This window comes from Genypterus blacodes, unplaced genomic scaffold (genome assembly GCF_046128005.1).
Source record: "Genypterus blacodes isolate CSIRO-AG114 ecotype Tasmania unplaced genomic scaffold, CSIRO-AGI_Gbla_v1 ptg000131l_1, whole genome shotgun sequence".
Lineage (NCBI taxonomy): Eukaryota > Metazoa > Chordata > Actinopteri > Ophidiiformes > Ophidiidae > Genypterus > Genypterus blacodes.
This window is the reverse complement of record NW_027466933.1, coordinates 1,053,854-1,079,603: the sequence shown is the minus strand read 5'-3', so window position 1 is coordinate 1,079,603 and position 25,750 is coordinate 1,053,854. Positions and strand designations below refer to the sequence as shown.

Here is a 25,750-nt window from a genome sequence, read left to right as displayed (position 1 = left end):
TTATGGCCCTCACAATTTACATTTTACTCACTATTTATCTCTAAAGAGGACTTAATAAGTTCCCTCTTAAGTACACAGAAGGTGAGCGTTACTATGGGGATGGCGAGAGCTGCTCTGTGCGCCGTGCCACTGAGGCCTGTTCCATTGTGCTGAGAGACAACAGCTGTCTTTACCTTTGGCAGGCAAACAGGCTCATTAAGAGCAGCCATGTTTGTTTTTGTGCCCGATACCGAGCCCTAAGCAAACACTGCCATATCTCCACTCCGCAGCCCTCGCAGTCTCAACATTTCCTTCCCTATTGTGGAGGGAGGCCCTGGCACGTCGCACCGGCCGTGCGTTTTCCCCGCGAGCTCTGGCTGGGCTGCCAGCGGCCCTCAAAGAATGCGTGGTTAATTGAGAAATTTATTCGATATTGGAGATGATGAAATGCTGAAATGCAGCGAGCGCACAGCAGAGATGTTATGAATGTTGTATATGTGTCACAGACGCAACATAAGTCATTATTCTGCCTGATATGACATCTTGTGGTATGTCACAACAAAGCTTCTTTGTTTGTTGTGCCACAGAAGTGATAAAGGCTTCATTATTTGGAGTGCTCATAGCCAACAGTAAATCTGCACTGAAAGGTTATTTTCTGCTCTCCTCTCAGCTCGGCTGTGGCTTGACTGACAAGGCAGGTTATATTCATAAGGCTTTGACAAAAATTCCATTTAAAAGGGAAAATGGCATTGAATGTCATTCCATTACTGCAGCCTGCAAACATGGGGACACTTTAACCCAGAAGGCATTCACATTAACTTACACACAAAATAGAAGAAAGATTAGTTTTTGGCTTTCCTACAACAAATCTATCAGAGTATTTCCAGCCGCAGTATTTCACGAGTACTCCTCCAAAATGTATTCACTTATTTGATTTCATCCTTTTCCTCCATTTGTCAAGCCCAAAGTCACAATGCATTGTGAAATGAGTTCTTAATGTGGAGTAATGAGGCTGTCAGGGCAAAGCAGTCTCTGCTTGTTTGAGTTTGACTCATGTTGTAGATTCAATTAAATCAGCTGAAGTCAAGCTGGCCGCGGGCCAGATCAGTAATGGGTGACCTCATTCAAACAATGCTCTGACATATTGAAACAATAAGAGGAAGGGCCTTGAGTCAGTTGCAAAAGCAAACTCCACTCCAAAGCGATAAGGTAGAAGAATTACAGTGAAGTCACCGAATGTTTCTGAAAAAAAGCCTCAGTCGAGTTCTTTTCAGTCTTTTCTGAATAGCGCCAGTGTGTTTTTCTCCTCTGAGTGCTCGTGTAAAAGCTCAGTGATCAGGCTGATTTCACTGTGAACATGACAGACTTGATGATTTATAATCCTTATTAACGAAATGAATACAGAGAAATCTTCAAATTAAAAGATAAACATCGCTACAGACTGAGTGAGCCTCATTTCTCATGCGATCTTTGACCTCTGCTTCCTTCATCCATTATAAGTAAAAAACTCAATTGCTCAAGCCCGGCACATAAATCTACCTAACAGGGTTATAACACAGCTGGTCCACTTCACTCTCTGGAGGCTTGATTTGCAACCTTAAAAGTCTAAACAGATTCATGTAGATGTTGAAATGCCTGGAATCTAAATCATGACACAAACACTCCCGAGGCAACGTAAACAACCTGTCCGCTTCCCGCTTACAGTCGCTTTGCTTTCTGAGCAACAACGTCAGATGGAGAGGCGGAAAGCACGAGTCACTTTGGGAGGGAATCCACTGTCACGCCGCTTTTAGGGAAAAATCATCCGTTTGGTTCTGAGGGAGTCGACGCACAATCTATTCTAGAACATATTCTGAGGTTCAACCATCCTTCATGCAGTGTGTGAAGGCGTTTGGACAGAGGGAGAGGCCCTGAGTGCTCTGTAGCATAAACACAAATGAGGTGATGAAATCAAAAGGGAACATCTTTACTCACTCGCTGTTGTTTCTATATGCAAACGGGCGATGGCAGTTACAGTAAACCGATAAAAGAGAACACACACAGAGGGAGGGAGAGAGAGAGAAAGAGCGAGAGAGAGAGAGCGAGAGAGAGCACCTCATTAAGCTTCATTCCCTCTGGCCCTTCTTCCATTAGAAATTAAAACTCGGGACAATTAGCGACAGATTGGTCTCAGCTCGGCGCACTACAGCCCTGCTCTCAAGGCTCTGAGATGACTTAATTACAGGCTTGTCGAAAGAAAATGTACAATAATACAGAGCGGGGAAACACAGTGAATACCTGGCAACCCAGAATGAGCAAATGGGCCGACCGCAGCATGGCTCCAGACGTGAAGTGAGAGAACTGGCAACGTGACCAGCTCTAAGCACAGAGAGTGTGTTAGAGTTTCACTATGTGCCCTCAGTGAACTACACCTTCATGTTTACCAACCAGGCCAGGCTGGGGTCACTTTACAAAGGGTGCCCAAGTGAGAGGAGAGGTTAAAGGTCAAAGACTGAGTTAAATTTTCACACTCAAGTTCTGATTTGTCCCTAATGAAGAGGTGGCGATTTTATTTGGATTTTATTTGGATCTTATTTGTGTGAAAAGGCTAAATGAACAGCTTTGTGTTGTGTCTCAACCGTCGCTAATTCAATCAGATGAATCTTATTTGTTGTAGTTAAACCTAAATAAAGAAAGGTCAGCTTTGTTTCCATGGCATTTTCTCTAAATCCTGAAAGGAAAAGGAATAATTACAATATTTTCTGTTCCATAAATCTTTTTGTGACAAGGACACAAAGCACATTTTTGTAATTGAACCAACTGCAGTTGATGTAACGACTGACCATTCTGCCCTTCAAGCTACAGAGACACAGAGAGAGCGATTTGATCACTCCATGGACTTGCTGTGGTCACGTGACTCGTGTCCCATTATATTGTGATGTTGTCAGAGGAGGAGAGGAAATGAAATGCCTTGAAGCTATGTAGGGTGTGTGTGCATGCGTGGTTGTGTGTGTGTGTAGCTGGGGTGCCAGATATGCAGAGGTGTAAGGGTAAAAAAAAGAGTGATTGTATAGGACCATATGTGTGTGTGTGTGTGTGTGTGTGTGTGTGTGTGTGTGTGTGTGTGTGTGTGTGTGTGTGTGTGTGTGTGTGTGTGTGTGTGTGTGTGTGTGTGTGTGTGTTCCCAGCATAAAGGGAGCACACGTGTCGTCCTGCAGTTGGTCTGTAACTCACCCACTTCTAATGGAACAAACTGGACTTTTTTTTCTTATTATCTCTGTCCAATCAAAGCACTTAGCGACCGTAACAAGGTCAAGTCTTTGCATGACGTAGTTCAGAGAACAGCTAACAGCCCAAACATGACAGAATCCTGGAGGTATTCACTCAACAGTTACTCCTTTAAATACAAACCACATTGACTTTTCCTGTTTTAGGTACACAACATTAACATTTTGGCAAAGATCCCTGAATAAGAACTATACAAACAAAGTATAAGAACAATGTGCTGCAGTGAAGAGCTAAGGGGTTAAATAAACATGAAAATGCTGTAAAATATACATTTACTGGCAATTTCCTTCCCATATCTTTGCATATCTTGTATATCTGCAAACATAAATCACAAAGTGTGTAGTGATCTATCTGCAGCCGGGCGTTATTAACTGCAGTGCTGGCAGTGAATGTCTGCATGCAAAAATAGAAACAACACTTGTCACACATGCCAGTGTTTTCCCTACAATTGTTTAAGCCTGGCAGGACAACAAAACCTCTTTTTCCTGATAGTTTATTATGGTTAACAGTTCCCGTCTGAACGGAAAATCTAAACGGTCGCACAGGAATAGAAGCAGGTAGAGGTGAGGAGTAAAGAGAAGCTCCGGCCCTCTGGAGTCAGAGAGCCGTCACAGCTCCGGTTCAACTCTCATGCCCATCTGCATCCACGCCGCACTCAGATCTTTGTCCTGTGCTGCCATTAGGACAGAAAATGCGAATGGACGGAATTAACAGGATTCCATTGAACGTACAAAATGTGTTGCGTAATCACAGTATAGGGGGTCTGAGGAAAGGCATGTGGAGGTTTAGTCCAATTACAACATTTACAAAGCTGAGGTCATCGATTTACAACGACATCATTCAAGGTACTTCACTAGTCTGATCAATCAATTCATGATATTTAGCTTTCACATGCATGTAAACCTATTTTTGCTTTGTCCGCACAAACAATAGCCAGAGAGCGAACGCGCCTTATCAAAACTCATCTGTGTGTGCGGCTACTAAGGGTTTGTACTTTCTCACATATATATACAAATACAACACCAGGTGGTCTATAAGCTGTTTCAAAGCTGGTTTTCTTACATGACGGCCATATTAAAGCCGTGTGTGTTTATCTCCCCCGTCAGAGTATAAAGGATAATTCATGAATCCCTCTGGTGGCCTGGTGAGGTTGCACAGGTTAATGACTTCACCGCCACGCTGTGAGAATGTGAGCGTGGATAAACTGCAGCAGTAAATGATGAAGGTTATGTTTATTATTACGGAGTCTGGTGTCAGTACTGTTTTCATTCCTATTCATGCCCAGATCATAGTAGTTCACACTTTTCCTCTGAGTTATCACACACACGCTGAGGAGACAAAGTCATTCTGTGTCGTTCAGCTCCGGCTTGACTTTGTGTTTCTAAAGGGGGATTTTCCTCTCACACCACCAGACCTCACCGAGGTTCAAGGGAAACGCAGCATGTGCTCGACCTGCAGGCTTAATGTTTAACCCTGCGGTGGCTGAGATCATTTATGAAGTTTTGTGTTAAAGTCACAAGTGAAACCGCAAAGATTTGCACCTTCAAAGCCACCTAACATCCTTGCAACGACCCCCAAACCTAAATGTTGCATAAGCTGCACACTTTGCTCTCAGGTTGATGATTGAGGATTAAAGCACCGATGTACTATAAAGGTTAATTGAGGCATTTTGTTCACTAATCTTACAAATTAAAATATAAAAATGCTGGAATTTAAGGGAGCAGCTCTGTGCACACAGAGTGAAAACAGGCTCTTTCAGGTACTGTCTCTTTAAGGAACCATCCTGAAAAAGGGCAGGGCTGCTAACTGCAATCATGTTCAGCACATATTTCTCACTGTTTACCACAATAACAATGAGTTGAGTTCCTGCTGGGTGGCTGCTGATGCTTTTACACTGAATTATTACTTTTCAGTCATTATTCTTCATGTAGACGCCATCAATTCCTCACCCTAATCTGCGTACGACCAATAAATAAATAACGGCGCGCTTGTGTAGCACAGTTCCTGTTTTACACGTGGCGATAAAAGAAACCCGACGACTAAGAAAGTGAAACGTTTGGTGTTTAACAATGGAAAACTCGGGGACAATGCACGATGAAAGACGCTGTTGTTTTTTCAACAAGTCTGTGTGTCAGTTGAGAATTTCCTTTGTGTGCGTGTGCATGTTGGGGGGATGTAGCATGAATGGGCAGTCAGCATTTAGGGTTCAAAAGAAAACAGCAGCCTGAGCTCCCGTCTGTGTGAAAACCGAGGCTACGGTGCTCTGTATCAAGTGCCATTGTTTTGGTAATAGTAAACCTGGGGCACTTGCCAGGAGGCATTAGTCATTCATCTAACAAGTTCCACAAAGCAAACCACAAAGTGCTCCACTCCGACTTCCTCTCATTGAATTCTGAGCATGTAAGCACATTTGCAATTATCTCAGGGAAAGGTATAAACCGGCTACCTGAAACACAAAAATGTCTGCCGTGTTTGTTTATTGCTGCCTTTTTCCTGACAGGAAGCCAGCTCTCAGGGAAGGCGAGGGAGCGAGGGAGCAAGGGAGCGAGCGAGGGAGCGAGTGAGGGAGGCGGCGGGCGAAAGGCGGATAGGAGGGGATTAGGGCGGAGTGCAATTTTTCAAGCGGGCCAGGCATACGACATGATCTCTAATTACCCACAAAGCAGTGTGTAACCCGAGCCGCAGATTAGGCTGCATTATCAGGCTTAATAAAACATGACCATCTCTCAGTTTCACTCCCCTCTCTCTCCGCCCCGGCTGCCACAAACATTTGTTTCTGCTTATGACAGTCCAGGACCTGTTGGGCTGAGCTGCAGCAACAGGTACAGCGCCGCCAAACCACCACGGAGACTCCACTTTACTCTACAGGTGTCCGTGCCAAAGTACGATTCCTGGGCCTGATAGTCGCTTTACATCTGCTTTTGTAACATGTAACCTTTACCGCACCTGCATTTACACGGATTAGACCATTAGTTTCAGAGACGGAGGCAAACAAAACACTGTAATTATGTTTTTATATGTACAAGATGGTGGAGACGGATCAAAGCAAAGTGAAGAAGAGTCCAGGAAATTGATATTCGCCCTGTTCACAAGATCATCGCACTGGCAAATCCTCCAGGCGTATCTGATTTATTGACACAAAATGGATCTGCGGATATTCGAGGCGTGTTGTGGCTGTTTTGTTTGCTTTGTTAGTGTTTGTGTGTTCACAGTGTGTACTCGACCGCAACAAAGCATGAAACAGATTTGTTCCCGTGATATAAACACCAAAAAAGTTAAACTCACCAACAATGGCTCTTCCTTTCCTGCTAACAGGACTCCTCACTGACTCACTGATTCTATCTCCAGCTGTTCTAAAATAAGATGGCTATTATACTTACACCGCTTATTTTTAGACGCTCCCTGACACACGGCCACGTCCCTCGGTCCCTTTTTCCTTTTAATTTAAGCTGCAGAGAGAGCGCGAGTTGAGGCGGATTAACCGGCTCTATGAGTGATAAGTTCTGGTTCTGACAGAAGAACTGGACCGGACTGTGAGTCTGAGTTTGCAGCATCAGAACCTGCTGACCTGATCCCATACTGACTATGTGTACACACACACACACACACACACACCAAACACACACACACACAAACACATGCATGTATGCATTCATGCACTTTTGCCCACATGTGGTGGAGCAAATACACACACACACACACACACTTTCTCGGTTCATGTGGGCTGTGCCAGTAAGTGCAGCTTAAGGCTATGGTTTTTCACTACTGTCTACTGTGTTATTAAAAATTCTATAAAAAGCTCCGCTCAAGTTTCCCTTTCCTGTGTATTTGCAGTGTTAACAGCCCTGTGAGTTTGCTGCGAGCTTGTTTGAGGCTTGTTGCAGCGGCGGCGGCTCGCGGCCTTCAGCACCGTGACACCATGGACTGTGTCAGAATTTCCAAAAACCTGACTTCACTTTCCTTTGTTTGTTTTTCTTAGCAACATCACTCAACGGTGTGGCTGGTAGCCAGTTTGAGACTAAATAGGTTGACAACAAAGCCAAGCCCTCTGTGTGTGTGTCTCTCTCTCTCGCTCTCTCAACAGCTCCTCTTGCCTCTCTCGACCTCTTGTCTTCTTCCTCCTAACCTTCCGTTTTCACAACCTTTCTCTCCCTTCTTTCCCCTTAGTAGCGCTTCACCCTCGACCCGCCGACAACACCAAAGCCCCGTCTCCAAAACAGCGTTTCCACTGTACTTTCTTCCGCGCGTCTCCCTCGCCTCGTGTTAAACGATCACCAAGCCCGTCATTAGCTCTGAGAGAGGAAGAGTGAGCCACAGTTTGATTACCTCGGTGGCTCTGCGGGCTCCCCGCAGCCTCTGCCGACTGAATTGGACGCAGACGATTATAGCCCTGCGCAGGCAATTATATCTGCCTGCTAAATATGTCACACATAATAAACACATGCTCCTGACAGACGAGGGACGGGGGCCAGACGGAGGAAAGAGGGAAAAGGAGCAGATTCAGGATGGCATGGATTTATCAGCCAACCTCCTCCCCAAAGCGGAAACCTCTGCCAGTCCAAATCAATGCATGTCAGCCAGTTAATGAGAGACACCGACGCAAATTAGCAAACTAAAGACGCGGTGATGAGCGGCGGCCTCCGCGCAGGACGCACGACGGGCCATTTACGCTGAGATTAAGCTACGGAGATGAGATCAAATTTGTCAAACGAGCGTTAATAGACTGCGCTTTGCCGGCGTTCAGACGGCCGGAAGTCGCGGCCACAGTTGTCTGCATTTTGGACCGTTAATTAAACTTTAGCTCGGGCGCCGTCCCTTCAGGCCGCGGCGCAAACATGGCACTGACACCAGGCTGCTAATATTTGTAAAGGATATTCAGTGAAAACAAGAGAGGAAGAGAGCCTGAAATCCCTGGCAAGGAGCTTACTGTGGCCCGCCGTGTTTGCACAGGACATACCTCAGGAAGCTGGGACAACTGGGAATGTTTGTCCAGCTTCCAGCCTCTTCCATGCATACATGTACATACATACATGCACACACATCTCTACGGCACACAGAAGGAGCTCTGTGGCACTCCGTCCCCTGGTTACACTTTCTCTTCTCTGTTTGTCTGAGTGTGTTGAATATGACTGCTGAGGGTTCGATATAAGAGTTTATCCTCCATACGTGTGTGTGTGTGTGAGAGTGTGTGTGTGTGTGTGTGTGTGTGTGTGTGTAAGCTTATATATCAGTAATAAAGGGGACATGTTGTGGTATTAGTCATCTGTCCTTGAGTGTGTTGTGAACCAATGTGTTGAGGAAGTAACAGGTCCGGGTTTCACTCAGTGTGCATAGCGGTGCGGCAGCAAGTTAATAAGTGTGAGGTTTTTTTTAACACAATAGAGCCCTAAATGAATATGGGGAAGTGGAAATCTACATAATTTGCCCTCTTTAAATGAAAATTAGAGTATCACAGAAGTGTCACACAGAAATATTTTGACAGGACCTGTCAGAGCTCCAGCCATCTCGTTACCATGTCGACACAACTCCAAAAGAAATACAGAGCAGCTGGAACAACTGCACATTTCATTTCATCACTTTACGACAGAAGAGATCAAATCACAGATAGATAGATAGATAGATAGATAGATAGATAGATAGATAGATAGATAGATAGATAGATAGATAGATAGACAGACAGACAGACAGACAGTTTGTTCACAGCCATTAACAAACATAATCACCATTTAACCAAACACCCAGGGGTGCAGTCTGCAGCAGGTGCTGGCACTGTTTCGTGCTCTTTCTTCTTCTGCAGCAGAAATGAGAGTGCCGTCGCAATGCCCCATGGGAAGTCCCGGGCTGACTAATGTAAGCACACTGCAGCGCGGCCCGACTGGTCTTAATTATGGCAACATACGCTGAGGGGGGAAGAGGGCTCGTACCCACAGACGAGCGAGAAGCTGAGGCCTCTGCCAGGGCCGGTAATTAGCACCCCGCCCCACCACACACACACACACCAAACACACACACACGCCATTGACTACACTGACTCTAACATAAACACAGGACATTTGGGATGGTTATTATTTTTGCTTGTATTTCCTCTTATCTTGTGCCAAAACTTGCATCTCTCTTGATCTACAGGCAAAAATCACACAAACAAACACATGTAGGCTCCTCTGTGTGGTTTGCAGGGAAAGAAGGACTTCTCTTCTCTTCTCTTCTCTTCTCTTCTCTTCTCTTCTCTTCTCTTCTCTTCTCTTCTCTTCTCTTCTCTTCTCTTCTCCGCTCCATGTCCAGGCTGTGACTCAGCCAATGTCTGAGCCAATTTCAGTTTTATTGAAATGATTTCAAATGGTCCGGAATCCCTATTAAAACTCTCCCCCGTGTGTCGGGGCAGGGAGAATATGATTTAGTGGATGTTTTGGTTCTGCCCCTGCTCACTGTGTGTCACCGGCCCTTACTGTGGTATGCATGGCCTTCCTCCGCACAGGGCTATGAAAGCAATTGTGATTGTGATTCCATAGTCAGCAAAACGCTTCAATGGCCCCGAGTTTGCACACACACACACACACACACACACACACACACACACACACACACACACACACACACACACACACACACACACACACACACACACACACACACACACACACACACACACACTCTCTCACACACACAGAGAGAGACACAGTCCCCATACTGGGCCACTGATTACTTCAACCCATTTGACTCTCACTCATCCTTTGATTCTCTCTCTGTCACATACCACAGAGTTTGTTATTACCCAATAGCGACATCACTGCAGGGCCCTTTGAATGTGAACAAATAGCACAGCCGGCATTACAGGGCCTGGATAATTTGTCAGGCGTGGAAGAAATGCACTCAAGATATGAATTAGCCTTACACGTTTAACAAAATGGGACTTCTGGGTGGAACCGTCGGATGCGTGTTTCCCTTCGGCCCCCTGGGCGATGCCGTGGAAACGACATGGAAATGGACCGAACGCCTAAATTCAAAGTAATCAAACCTTTGCTCGGCGTACACAAGGTGATCTTGTAATAAAAGTGAGGCGAGATAAGGCAGTCAAATTGGAGCGTATCACTCCCAGGGCTTATCTGAAGGCAGAGGAGACCACCGACTAACAAAGCCAGCTCTTCAGTCATGTCCTATCTAGGCAGATATCAGTTGTTGGGAGGATATATGAGCTGGGTGGGGCCTGAGTGTACAAACACACGGCCTACTCTGCACTCTATCCTATTGCCATGCGGTAGGCAGCACCCCACCTCAGCACCAGCAGTCAGCACTGTTTGATTAAGGTATTCAAATAAGCCGGCAGACACTGTGTACCCATTTCCCAGAGCAAACCGAAGGTGCGGGACAAACCAATGGCCGCCGTATAATTACAGCTGTATGTGCAGTAGGAGAAGAAGAAGAAGAAGAAAAAACCCCTACAAAGTTGAAATTGGCAGGGGCTTTACAGGGGAACATGTGCAGAACACGTATGTGCCAACACCGGGCAGGCAACACTCAAACAAGCAGAGTTTCATATTACCATCAGAGCGCCGAGCTGCTATAATGCTATTATCCAGTGTGATTTCTCAGCTGTGGAAAGGCACCACAGTGACAAACACACACTCTCACACACACACACACACTCACTCAGTGAAATAAAGAGAGCATTGAAAGTATTGAAGAAGACATCTTCAGGGTTATTTATGGGTCTTTGTGAATCATCTAAATCTGCACTTTAAGTACTTTCTCTGCTCATTTCATCCCCCCCTCTCTCTCTCTCCCACACTCTGTCTCTCCCTCACTCTCTCTCTCTGTCTATCTCTGCCCATTCCTCAGCCTTTTCTTTCCTTACAGTGCAGTACTTTTGCAACCCAGGATGAATGTGATCTCGGCTGATGCAAGACTTATGTGGCTACAAAAAAAAGATTTGGGCATTATTTAAAAAAACCCAATCAAGGACAAATGCGGTCAAAAGAATCACGTTTGCTCCTTTCAAGCCTTCTTTGGTCGGTAATGGGAAACACTCGGGCTAAATGAAACCTTTCCAACAGCTTTTGATGACGGTTATGAACCGACTGAATAAGGTGCAGAGAGAATCAATCGCTGGCAAGCTTTTTGATCTGTTAGAGAGGAAAAAGAAGCTGCAGCTCCAAATGAGCAGTTGACAAAAGGCTGAAAGCGCAGCGGCGGCGGCGGCGGCACAAGTGTTCGGTGGAAGTCGCGTAAACTTGCTAATTACTCAAAGTAGGCTTGTGACCGCACACGACACTCAGACGGAGACGGTTTGCAAATACGCCGACTGTAAAAGTGAAATACAAGCACACGCTCATGTTTTCCAATTAAGATGGTGTGTGAGTCAGATTAACACTCTTCATTTCAGAGCCATAAAGGCAGAAATGTTTCCTCAGCCTGCAAATTGCTTGGCTTTTTATTTATTTTTTAACACAAACTGTAGCAAAGTAACGCTGCTAAATGTCAACATGGCAGCTTAAACGCACCCAACTTACCCAACAGCCTCCTTTTATTCAAATGGGTTTGATTCTCTGCCAACAATTTGATCCCAGCAGAGTATATCCGAGTTTAACCAGAAGCCAGTGCATCCACTTGTGAGACACTAACCAATTCAAATGAGCCACAAAACAAAATATCCACATGAATATGCAAAGTGAGTCCAATAAAAACATTTGGCCTCAACTCCGTGATTAGCCTCTTGCCTACACACTGCTGAAGAAAGGACACACTGGCAGAACTCAACATGGGCAACCAGATCTGAAATCACACGCATGTACGTCTGTGTGTGTCTGTGTCTGTGTGTGTGACGCCGCCACGGACCAGCTTGACAAGCGTATGAAGGAAGCTGAAAAGGAACTTGACCTGGCGCGCTGTGTTCACAGGACACCAAATGATCCCTGCTGGTCCCGGGCCTCATTTGCAATGCTAGTGAAGGTAGTTAATGTTACACAGGTGATGATAGCAGATTAGACCTCCTCCCCGCGTGGAACACAAGCCTCCAGCAAGCAAGCAAGCAGCCTGCACCTTCTGATGCCGGCTTAAGAACTCAAACCAATGCTTGTACTCCCCCCCCCCTCTGTGATAGCACTTTGTATGATTTAATATCTAAGTGGCTTTTGCCTACAGGATCCATGCAGTTTGTGCCATCAGCACATTCTCAGGATTACACACGTGCAGCTTGATATGCATTCATTTGACCCACAAACGGAGGCGATTTCCTGTCCCGCAGGTGGAAATATCTTACTCAGTAGATTTCTGAACACAGGCCCTGAGATGGAGGGCTCATAAAGTGGGACCGGATTGTTTCCCTCTGTTCTCAAACACACGCCAAACACCAAACCTCTCTGCAGCTCACACCAACACTGTGTTCAGGTCTTCCAACGCTTTGAGAATCTGTAGGTTGATTACTGGAATGTTCCCTTTTCCGTTAGAGAGATTTTCCATTGCCCACACAGCCTATAGACACAAACGCTCCCAACTGTTTATTTTGCATTCATTCCCCCAGGCTGTCGCACCCTAAAGTCAATCTATGGCTCTTTGAACGCCAGCCAAAGAACTAAAAAAGGACACGTTTGTCAGAGAGGGGTCGAAGAAAACTATAAGAAGTCCCGACTCCTTCCCCAGCCCAGGGTAAGTGACAACAACAGACTGATTCAAGCCAGGTGCAGGGAGACGGTGGAGAGACAAGCAGCAGGTCGGTGAATGAAATATTTCAAAAGCCCTCTGGTGTTCCTACAGCTTTACCATCCTCATTAGTCTCCTTATTGTGATCTTATCTCACTTTGTGGCGTTTGTATCTCTCGTGACATCTTTGCATCTGACCGGCTTCGTACTTTCAGCCGTGTGTCATCCCTCCGTCTCTCACAATGACACAAACTAAAGCCTGGGTGTTTCAGTTACAGCTTCATTTTTCTTTTTCTTTCTTTTCTCTCTTTTTTTTGTTAATCGCCACCTGCTTGCTTACAGTGGACTACAGTGTTGGGTCACAAGCCAAAGAAGCGGCGGGGTGTCAAAACTAACAGGGAGGGATGAGTGATAGTTGCAGGCAGCCAAAGCCTCAGTGGATCCTCGTTACAAAGTAATTAACACTACATTTACTGGCTCGCATCCATTTAATCGCCGGACTCCCCGTGGAAGGAGAGGGAGAGAGGGGGGGAGAGAGAGAGAGAGAGAGAGAGAGAGAGAGAGAGAGAGAGAGAGAGAGAGAGAGCCGCGTTAGCTGCGAGGAGGAGGCAGATCAGGCTGGAGCAGGGAGCAGAGGGAGCGGGGCAGTATGGATTCTATACCGCCCCTGGTATTCCACATCGGGTGGGACACTTAATGCCAGCTTTGTGCGAGCGCAACTGCACGCTGGGAATGTGGGAATAACACAATAAGCTCGCTGGGTGGAGTTGGGGGAGATCGGGAAGCTCATTTTCCTCTCCAAACAACAACAACAACAAGGATTTGCAGGTTCTTTAGAGAAGCAGCGGATACAAAGTGTGCGTCCGGTTTCAAACTACGTTAAAATGTACACACGCACACACACACACACACACACACACACTCATACACAAACACACACCCTCCTCCTCCCCCATCCCGTTCCAGTTCCAGTACGGGTCATCTTAACTTACTGACACTTGTAAAAGAGCGTGTGTGTAAGCGTGTGTGTGTGTGTGGCTTTTGTTGTGGATGGAAAACGCGTCCAAAAAACACGCGCTTTGCTTTGCTTTGCGTAAAATGTTGTAAGTGTGTGTGTGTTTGTATAAGCTGCTGGACTGAGCCTGAGCCTGAGCCTGAGTCTGAGCCTGAGCCCGGCAGGTGAACACAGTGGGCTTGGTGTTTGTATTGTAGCTTTTATTTACCTTGTTCGTGTGATAATAGTCCAACGGGCTCAGACAGCTGGGGTCAGTCGGCAGGGAGCATGAACCCACACCGGCCGGGGGCGCAGGATAGAATCTCACGTCCATCTCAGGCTGAGCGAGACTGAAGGCATGAAATCACTCTCGGCCGTCTTTGACTCACTATTGTCTAAGCAAACACGGGCGAGGGGAGAGAGAGCGAGTGAGCGAGAGAGAGAGAGAGAGCGAGAGAGAGAGGGAGGGAGAGAGAGAGTGTGTGTGTAAGAGAGAGAGAGAGAGAGAGAGAGAGAGAGAGAGAGAGAGAGAGCAGGAAAGAAAAGAAAGAAAGAAAAAAAGAAGTAGGGTGAGTTACTCTGCGCACTCTTCCCTCAACATCCGTTTCGCGACCGAACTTCGGCACCAAACTCTGCTGATGCGCAGTCCTCCTCCTCCTCCTCCTCTTCCTCCTGCTGCTGCTGCTGCTGCTGCTGCTGCTGATCGGAGCCCCGCGCCGGGATGAGAACACTCAACTCAGCCCCGAGCCGGAGAGCCCGAATGACACGGAGACGCACGTGTTAGCGGCTGGCTGGCGGATGGGGGGGTGTGTGTGAGAGTGTGTGGCAGAAAACTATCCCGATGTTCCCAACAAGGCAAAAAGAACACACAAAAACAAATAAAAGCAGGGGAAAAACCTCCAACTTAGATCCTCTGAAATGAGATCTGTGCTGTTTGCTGAAACGTGAGGCTCGAATCCCGCCGCGTCTGATCCCCGCTGCGCTCAGGACTCCACACGGGCTTTGTTATGGACGGGCATGTTCGTGCGCTGGATCCAGTGCAGAAGTGGTCGGACTGTTCTTCCCTGTGCCATGCGACCTCTGCCGATAATACACGGGAAAGAGGAACACAGGGAGGGAGGGGAGGGAGAGAGAGAGGAGGAAGGGAGGGAGTGAGGAGGAGAGAGGAGGAGGGGGGAGGGGAGAGATTGGTGGCTGCCTTGGCAACCGCTCTCCCTTTCTGCAACTGCGCGATTCTGATTAGCTGGAAATGTAGTAGTGTGTGTGTGTGTGTGTGTGTGTGAGTGTGTGTGTGTGTGTGTGAGTGTGTGTGTGTGCGCGGGGTTGTGTGTCTGTGAGTGTGTGTGTGAGAGCGTGTGTGTGTGTGCATTTATAAAGCGCGCACTGCTTCCCATCAGTGGCACAGAAAGGCTTCCATTTGGGTTATTGTGCCAGTGCAGGCGGGACGGGAGGAGGTTTGCGCTGCGCTCCTCTGCCGTGTTTCCTTCTGTGTGTCTCTATGTGTGTGTGTATGTATGTGAGAGTGTGTGTGTTTTTTGCGTATTTGCATGAGTGCAAAGTGAACCTTCCGTGTTTAATGCTGACATCACCTGATTATGCAAAGTCCAATCCCAGTCTGTAGTCCTGAGAGCTCGGGGCCTCAGCACAGCTCCCACCTTACTGTAACGTCTGTGGAGAGAAGAGAAGAAGAAAAAGAAGGAGGGGGGAGTGAAGTTAAGCACGTTTGGTGTGTTTTGACACTCATTTCCTCTGTTTATGGAGTAATTACAACATTTCTAAAGTAGTTTGTTCTTACATTTCTAAGCGATTGGAAGCAGCACAGCCTCCTCCTGCACAGGGCCGGTGTGTGGAATACACTACAGCCGGGCGGAATATGTACAGGGGAGGCTTAATCTTCCATCGCCACACAGTTTCAAATGTGTGTGTGAGAGTGTGAGTGTGTGTGTGTGTGTGTGTGTGTGTGTGTGTGTGAAGACGCTGGGCCGTGAGAGCTGCATCTGACAGCTGGCTGAATGTGATGGATAGCACACCCTTGCCCTGTGATGTGCATGCACATTTGATGTTGAAATGGCCCATCCACAGCGCCATTGTCTTTCAATCACGTCGAGGCAAAGTACAGAACAGAGAGCGCTTTCTGCAGCCCGCCGTTATTATCATGCAACAGTTTCCGTACAGTCCTTGTTCTCTCCCTGTAACGCCACCTAATGCTGCCAGATCCAGGGATGCGTCTGCATTAGAAGAGCAGCAGCGCTCCCTCTGCATCACTCCTTAACAACATCGCAGACAGGCTTCCATTATGGGAACCTGGATGAGAATAAAGGAACACGCAGCTACAACAGGAGCCGCGGCGGTCGCATCTGCCGGCTTCTGCTGCTCTCACTCGCTCTCATAGGACGAAGACGCCGGCCATGACACCCACCAGGCCGCTGCACCCTCTTTCTGTTACAGCGCAGGCCTACACCGTCCTGCCACTCCGCCCCGGCACACAGAGGGTTAAACCACATGGCTGGGTGCCATGGCTTCATGGGAATGGAATGTGGAGTGCTGTGTGTGCAGGGCTCCTTTCCCAGCATCCCTCACTGCCCAGGCGCATGCTAATGATCAGTATTATTGAAGCACAATTGATGGGCTAGCAACCAAACAAGAGAAACTAATTACTACTAAGGCTTTATTGTCCTTTAATTACTGAAGCTCTATGGCAATTAGAGCCACACAAAGATGCAGCTCTACTTTAATCCCAAATAAAAATGTGATGAAGATGAAAAAAAAACATTTTTTGGAAGATGAAAGGTAGATAAGATAATTTCGCTCTGGCTGAGGTTGTGCAGAGACGACGGTGCTGATTTGGATGGAGTGTGTGAAGACAAAGGGAAGTGCTGAGCGCCGCTCTGATTTAAAGCTCCAAAATCGACTCTAAACAGACTGCACGTGGTGTTCCAATGACCTTGGACAGCTAAATCAAAAAACATGAATGCTGAATAATCCCCCCCCCCACCCCGCCACACACACACACACACACACACACACACACAAGCACACTCACACACACCAGTAAATTCCAGTCAAGCGAGCCTCCAGTCTGTGAAGTCATCAAACTCTGACATATGAAGACAAACAGAGACTTTGTGGATTGCTGCTCTGACTGCTTGAGGTTCTGCACTCAGATTGGGTTTTGATTAACTTTACTACTGAAATAATTTTGACATTATTTTGCTCATAAAATGTTGAATCCATCCCCCACCTCCCCAGAGATTTTAACATTTTTTTGCGGTGAAAAACACAGATTTTTCCACTGTCCTTTCCTGAAATTTGCAGCATTTTATCCACCAATCACAACATTTGCACTGTTGATTTGTATTTGCAAAGTTTAAACAGATCTACACGACAAACAAACACAGACAATACGCATAGATTAACCCCTTATTTCCTTTAGTTAGTGTAGACAAACAAATGTAGCTGGATCTAATGTCATGAGGTGATGTTTACAGAAGCCAGCGGGATGTAAACATTCCGGTACAGCCTGATAATCAGCTTATACAACGGGGAGTGGGCCCCCGGACTCTGACTGCTGTGTGCGGCCCTGTAGCTTTAAGAGATGAGCAGTCACGCTTTCCACCCAGCTGCTCCCCACTTCACTCTCCCAGTATGTGATAGGAACATAGAGCAACAAAGAGAAGCTAAGCCATAACGTCTGCTCTCTCTTTCACACTCCTTTGACTCCGACATGTTTCATATTTGTTTGCTTGTGGAAATATTTATGTTACCAACTTTTAAATTAAGTAAAATGAAACTAAACAACATCATGATGTCTTCACCTTTGTTTTATGTTGAAGTGAACTTTTGGTGCTCATCATCATCATCACTCCCACGGTATTCAGATTTGAATGCCTGCAGTGAGTGTGTAGGTAGGAAGAGCTGAATAGGCCTTAGCGGCGGCCCTGAATGCACCACCAGTCTGTGCTGTAGAATGAAAGAGTTTCTCCACTACCTCACACTTGATTCGGATGATATTTGCATTTTTTTTGTGAAATGTATGCACTCAAATGGAACATTAAGCAGCATTGCAAGAAAATGTGACGTTTTGTTTAAGTCTCATTGAATTCCACGATGGCAGAATATCTTAAGAATTGTTTGATTGCTTCAAAAGTAAAAGACTGAATGAAAAACAATCGCCCACTAGAGGACCAACAGCTGCTACGAGGTTCAGATCCAGAAATACTTTCAGAAACAAGACTAAGGAAGTATTAAAAACTACTTGCCCCACTTTGGCCTCGCAGCATGAAGGTCCTGGGTTTGAATCCCGGTGACACTGCAGCTCTGTGTCCTCTGTGTGTGGAGAGTTCAAGTTCAGTAGTTAGGAGTAGTAGGAATTGGAAGGCCACTCGTAGAAGTCAATAACATAACAGGTGATTCTTCAAATATAAATATGTTCTGATAGGGGGGCAGCAGAAATCGTGTGTTGTTGTCGTAGTTACAGACATTACTCATGTAAAGTTAAGTGATGGTCTGCCAGAGTGAGAGCAGGCGTGTGATGTGAGCAGGTGAGCTTCTGTCTCCTCATGTATCTCAGGCTGTGTCTTTCATTTCCACATTATTCATGAAGCCAGAAACTCATCACACGTTTTCATTCACAATCAATATAAGAATTGATGCGCCGATCAATTTCAATTTCAAACCACGATGAATCACATGTGTATGGCATCTTAAAATTCTGGCAATAATAATAATAATAATAATAATAAATAAAAATAATACTACTTTAGTTTTGGTTAAACTACAGATGAAAAAAGCAAAGTTTAATTCATTCATATTCATTTATAATAATAAAGACATTGTTTGAGCCGATGAAACCCATTTATAGGTTAATTGGTGACATGCTGACAGTTTTATCTGCTATTTTTAATTTAACCTTTATTTAATCAGGCGTGTCGGTGAAATCGTGCAGAAAGAAATCTGACGGCCTGGCAAAGGAAGTGAGAAAACGCAGACAGACATCCAGGCTGCAGGAAACAGTGAAGACAAACCTGACACACACACACACACACACACACACACACACACACACACACACACACACACACACACACACACACACACACACACACACACACACACACACACACACACACACACACACACACACACACACACACACACACACACACACACACACACTGCAGTACTTTACTTTCCTAGTTTCAAGTGGTTTGAAAGCTGCAACAGTTCAGATTTGTCAAGCGATGTGTAAAATTGAGTTACATATCTGCCATTTATGTCTATGAAAGAAAACAGATGTAGTAGTAAACAGAACAAAATGGCCTTTGTAATCTGTTGTGCCAGTGGTCATGTAGACGTTACACACACACTTACAGGTGAAGCGTCTTTGTACTTGTGTATCGTGGACTTGTCCTTGTCCTTTGTTGAACCCTGGCAGGATTGTTTTCACTGCAATTATGTCCAGATTCTAGTTTCTAGTTTCCAGCTGTTGAAGTCTGAGAAGTAAAACTACTACTTTACCTCAGGTTTACTTTATTTTCTTTACTTTAGGTTCTACTTTAAGTCTCTTGGTAGAAGTAAAGATGTGGATGATAAATGAAGACCTGTATTCCTTCCTGCTGTGTGTGTTTAAACACAGAGTTCACACTGATCTCTGTGTCTGAAAATGAGCTTGGATACGGCGACATAAAAAATGAACAATTTTGTAACAAATTGTGGAAAAAAGTTTAAATATTAATGTAAAAACGATTGAGTGTGTGTGTGATGAATGTGTTTGTATAAAGCACATTTCATACCAATCAATCACTCTAATTTGATTTGTGCAGCACTTTTCATACAGCAGTGCTTTACATGATTGATTGACATAATAATAAATCAAAAATAAATGAAAGAATGAAAATAAAGATCCGGCAAGACCGTCTAAAAGATTAAAAAGCCAGATTACATCATGGAGGAGGAGTAAACGGAGACTAATAGACATATAAAGAGATTAAAGTAGGTCAATTAAAGAAATAAAACAATTGATATGATAAAATGGTCAAACCCAAGAAAACCCCTGGGATAAAACCCATTTATAAATAAAGTAATAAAATTGTAATAGTGGCATTTGGGAGGAAGAGTGATGCATGCTGGGACATGTTCAGATTACTAATGGTGCTATTAGGTAGGTGTGTTCAAGAGTTGTAAAAGTAAACAATACTAAAGTGAGGATTGCTCATTAAGGGAGGAGAAACAAAGTGCAGGAGCCGGAGTGTTTTCTGCCACATTCAGTTCAAATTAATATATATTGAGACTCTGACCTGAGGGGCCGAAACAGACGTCTAAAAGCAATGATTCCCGTTAAGGGGGGCCGACGTGACCACTCAACGGTGACGATGACCCGGCTGGTTTCAGCAGGTTTGGGAACCAAACGAGGCGGCCTGAGCACGTCGGCAACCAGGAGAGGAGACGATGCTTTCATCCGTTCATAGGGGAGAGACTGGAGAACAGTCCTGTGGTTTGGCGTCTAGACCCGTCTCATCGCGGCACGTGCAGCGGCGGCGGCGGTGGCGGCGGTCTCTCATCGCTCTCTCGACGCCTGTTGGAACAGATGTAGAGTTGCTGTAATGTCCTCCGCGCCGCGCCGCAGACAAGGAGGTCGCGACCCAGTTTCCCCCGGAGGTCAGCAGCAGCTCCCACACTCTCGGGCGCAGGACTTTAAGCCTCTGACATTTGAACCACTAACAGATTAAGTCCATGTGTGGCTTTTCTTGATTTATTCCACACATGGAAAACGCTGACTCCCAACAGAAGTCACACACAGTACAGTAACGCTCAGAGATGGATCTGACCTCGCAGAGAGGCAGGAAAGAACGCCCGGGATACGCTCTGAGTGACACGCCGTCCTCATTGTGTCATACACCTGAAGCATAATTAAGGAAAATCACCCAAACGGCTTCCATCCAGTGACTCGTGATTGGGTTTTTAAAAACAGAGAGAGAGAGAGACCATATGCGTGCGTTTGTGCCGCGCGTGAAGAGGAAGAGGGAGCAGTCAGTGAGGAAGAGAGCGGACGGGCTTGTCAGTCTGGCCACGTCTCATTTAGCTCTTCATTTCAAGGAAATTCAAGAGACTCTTCTAATTGAACGATAGCGTTTCAGCTCGTACGCGTCGTCGTCGTCCGTAGGAGCTTTTGTTCCGTTATTTCATATCCAGAATGGAGTCGAAGCTTTGAATGATATCTGAATTTAGAAAGAAGACCCAGATCATGGATTGTGCACAACATTTGTGGGGGGGGATCCTTGGCTCCATCTGAACGCGGTTTATCTCCGGGTTTAAGTGCGTGTGTTTGCTGCACGTGTAGGGAAACAGGAGCCATTGTGGCCGCCGCTGAACAAGGCGCTCGGGCTTCATTTGCCAGTGGAAATTGTCAGTCGTTCAAGCAGAGGAATTGTGACTCATTTCTATATAAAGAAATTCAAGCATCCAATCACGGCCCCTTTCAAGCGGGCAATTAGGATTCTTTTTGAATAGCTCAAATTATAGATGTTTTACCCAGCGTAGAGAGAGAGAGAGAGAGAGAGAGAGAGAGAGAGAGAGAGGCTCATTTAAATTCAGGCGTCATTTTATGTGATCTAACAGCAATAACATCCATTAAAAACATTCCATTTCCTCCTGGCTTCATGTTTTTGAGGAATTTATTTGGTAAGAAGTCAACATTTTGTATTTTACGTCGTTTCTTTACTTTCAGATGGAACTGAAATGAATCCTGTATTTAAGCGGCTCTATAGACGCTCTATAGACGCTCTATAGACGCCGTCCGCCTGGGTCGGCCCATTTTTCACTGTCGTTTACATTCACGGCGTGGACCTGCGGCATGGGCGGGGCTTCTGTGTAATCTCTATCATGCATGGTGGTGAAACGCTGCTTTTGCGTCCTCGCGTTCCATCCACTGATTAAATGAAGCATGCTTGATCTTTATCTGGGCTGAAGGATGATGCCTTCACTGGCCTCTGTGTGCAGGTTATGAAATAAGACAAACAGGATTCATTTATTAGAAGACCTTGAGACGCTTCGGGACGGCCTCAGATCTCGGGGTACGAAGTGTTAAAGGAGGACTTCACCCCCGGAAATGCCTGGACCAATCAGAGGCCGGGGCAGAGTCAATCAGGTATCTCAGAGTTTCCAAGAACACAAACAGGTTTAGCACAGGAGGAGCATCGCATCTATCAACAAAAAAATAAAATTTGGAGACGTTTTGTTGTAATTACGTCTTCCATATCTCATAATTACGACTGAGAGTCTTGCAATTATGAGAAAACTATCTCATAATTATGGATCCATATCTCATAATTGCAGCCTTTTACAACAAACGTCTGAACAATTGCATCTTATCAGCGCTACACTTGGAGACTCCATGTGGGAATTATGAGCACACAATGTTGCAATGCAGCCCAGGTGGTGTGAAATGCTGTGTGTGTGGCGTGTGCGTGTGTGTGTGTGTGTGTGTGTGTGTGTGTGTGTGTGTGTGTGTGTGTGTGTGTGTGTGGGGTTCGTTACGTCCTCGGCCTTGGGTTCCCTGTTGTGTGTCGTTGCCGGTGGTGAAATGTTATTTCTTTAGGCGGTTGGTGAAACTAAAAGCTGATGGTGCAGCAGCTCCAGTGTTTACACTCAAATACAAGTTGGTAACTTGTTGGTCGCTGCTCTCTGTTGCTTTCTGCGTGATAACATAAAGGTAAATATCTGTGAATATGCGGGTCGACAGTCACGATTCAGGAAACCTCGCAATCGAAACATCAGCTGAATCCTTTTCTTTACATTAGCCCTGGATGCAGACTTGCAGGCAGCCCTTCCACCTCGCCTGCCTGTAAATCCCACGTATCCGTCTGTGTTTGATGGAATCCTGCCTGAGCCCTGGGATATTACTTCCCATCTCGTAGATGGACGTTACTACTATTTTTCCTAAGAACAAATTCTCTCGACAAGCAGCGAACTGACGTGAGAAGGCGCCTGGAAGTTACTATAGGATGGAGGTCAAAGGTAAACAGAGCTGCTTCAGGGTAAAGAAATAGGTAAAGATTCTACTGTGGACCTGGTAACTAAACAGCAAAATTACACGTTTGTTAGCTGTTAAACTACTTTTGATTCCACTAAACAATGTAAACAACGGCGGTGAACATTTGTTACCAAGACAACGAAAGGGAGGATGTGACACACTGCTGATCTCTCCCACATCCAACACTTCAAGCTAATGCAGGACAGTCGTGGCAGCCAAAACGCACAACCCTACACAAAGTTCACCTCAATTCCTGGACTAACCCCGAACTGCGCGATAACCTGGAGCGCTTGACGAGAGGAAGTTGCTGTTTTTGCAGGACAGCGAGTGAGGAAGAGGAGCTGCTGTGTGGCCTCGCTCAGGGCAAGATATCAGAATTAATTACAGAGAGGAACTGAAATGAAGCTTTTGTGCAACAGGCACGTGAGCTGAGATTGAATTCAGAGTAAAAAGGGACAATTTAATGCTCTGACTCTAATTCAGTCTCACCTTGACTCTAAAGCCGCGAGAGAAGATTGCATATTTTCTCAGGCTGTGCGTCCGTGTCGCTGTATCTTCATCTAAACTATGGGAGGCTCTGGTGCCGTGCAGACCTCACACACACACACACATGTGCGGCTCACCAGCCTCTGTGTTCCGGTGCGGATTTGACAGTGGGCCAAACTACACTCAGCGTTGATTTCTTGTAAATCTTCACCTTCCCTCGCGCTCACAGCCTTCCCGGCATTAAACAGCTGGGAGATTTTTAAAGAGATGGTTATGCAATTTTGACCCATTGCGGGTGAGATAGAGCGAGGCCTGAGTGCCTTATATAAGCACACTTAATACACACGGTGTGCGGCTCTCCATTGGCAGGCATTGATAAGAGTCTGGAAGGAGTGGCATCACAATGGAAAGCAGGATGGAGAAAATAGTTTCTCATTGGATCCCCTGAGAGATGGGAGATTAGAGCTGTATCGACAGCACCGACAACAGGATGAGGGTTTTCTCTCTCTCTCTCTCTCTCCCTCTCTCTCTCTCGGCTGCACCGGTCTCTGCGTCGGACACGAGTGCCAGTAAAACAAATGCATGAATAAAATATGGCAGCCGAACATGTTTGGGTACAACACTATCCTTTAAGAGAAAGCTGTGAGTTCTCTCTCTCTCTCTCTCTCTCTCTCTCTCTCTCTCTCTCTCTTGCTCGCTCACTCGCTCGCTCTCATTCGCTTGCTTTCTTTCTTTCCTATACAGGCGTGCACGCGCACACGCACACACACGCACACGCACACACACACACACACACACACACACACACACACACACACACACACACACACACACACACACACACACACACACACACACACACACACACACACACACACACACACACACACACACACACACACACACATTCGCATTTTCAAGGGTGAGAGAATGTTTCATTGCCATTACCAGTGAACACAGAGGCTTGGGGGAGAGAGAAGAAAGAGGGAGGGGGGGTGAGGGGGGGATGGGATAAAATCCATCAGATTTGATGGCATGGTGATGTAGATAATGTTTTCTCTTTCAGCCCAGCTCAGAGAAAAAAGGAGGCACAACACAACCACTTTCACTCTCTCACACTGCCTGTGTTTGGAGTGAAAGGGAGCACAATGCAGCGAGTTCGTGTGTCTCTTTGTGCACAAACACGGCGCCCTTTTTTACCTATCCCAGTGATTGCTCCACCATTATGTGATTTCATGGTAAAACACTCATACTCTTAATCCAGATACACTGCACCCGGCACAGAACCTGGGCTTCAGTCGGTGGAAAAAGGAACATAATTATTCAGCTTCTCATCTGTTTGCACAAATACCACAGAAAAAAAAACCCCTCAGAAAGCGTTCAACGCTACGGTAATTTGCCGCACAGAAACATTGGAAAACAAACGCGTTCAGGAAATGTAGATGGGTTTTTAAGGTCTGAAAGCCACAGCTGCTTGGCAAGCAGAAGCTGGCTCCTTTTGTCTTTTATCTTCTTCTGTAATGTGCACAGGTGCTGCTTAATTCAATTGGAGAACGTTGCCATGGTTTTACATTAATATATTTCCATGTTACCATTACGACTGTTGTCATGGAGATGATAGGACCTATTTGAACTGAAAGCAGAGATGGTTTTATGGGGGTATTGCTCTCTCTCTCTCTCTCTCTCTCTCTCGCTCTCTCTCTCGCTCCAGCTGCCTCTGTCTCTCCCTCTCTTTCTCTCTGCACATCTCTCTCTCTCTCCCTCTTTCTATGTCTATCTATCCACCCCCCCATCCCCCCTCCCCTCTCTCTCTCTCTCTCTCTTCCTCTCTCTCTCTCTCTCTCTCTCATTTGGTTGCTCAATGTCAAGTCACATGATATGCAGCCAGATTTAAGGCTTGACTTCACTGTTCATTTCTCCCCCTATACCGCCCCCCCCCCCCCCCCCCCCCCCCCCCTTCTCTCCCCCCCTCTCCCCCCTCTCTCTCTAACTCAGTATAGCCGGAGCAGGGGATGCATTTCAATCGTACCTGGCAACCAACACAATCAGGGACAAAACACAGTTCTCATTTGTTCATAAAAGGGCATTCACGGCGGCACAGCACTGTATGTATGTGTGTGTGTGTGTGTGTGTGTGTGTGTGTGTGTGTGTGTGTGTGTGTGTTTGTGTGTGTGTGTATTTGTGCGCTGATGCACATATGAAAAAAAAAAGAAAAGAAAAACCCACAGCGTCGCCGCCACACAGGGGAATCATTCAAACATGTGACATTGAAAAGAATTTTTGCTAATGTTGCCATTGACTTTTTTCATTAGCACAGAACCTGTGTTGATTGAACGTCTTCGAGCGAAAATGAGCAG

General features: G+C 46.0%; 1 protein-coding gene across 2 annotated transcripts in view; it reads right to left on the bottom strand.

Moving 5' to 3' along the window:
- LOC143010885 (TOX high mobility group box family member 2-like) overlaps positions 1–14,959 on the bottom strand; it is a 73,987-nt gene extending 59,028 nt beyond the window's left edge. The window contains exon 1 of one of the 2 annotated variants that reach the window (XM_076163467.1): positions 14,106–14,959. In XM_076163467.1, coding sequence (XP_076019582.1) covers positions 14,106–14,210 — 105 coding nt within the window. In that variant the 5' untranslated portion in view covers positions 14,211–14,959. The remainder of the gene's footprint in view (positions 1–14,105) is intronic. The other variant, XM_076163466.1, reaches the window with a different exon arrangement.
- Between the last annotated feature and the right edge of the window lie 10,791 nt (positions 14,960–25,750).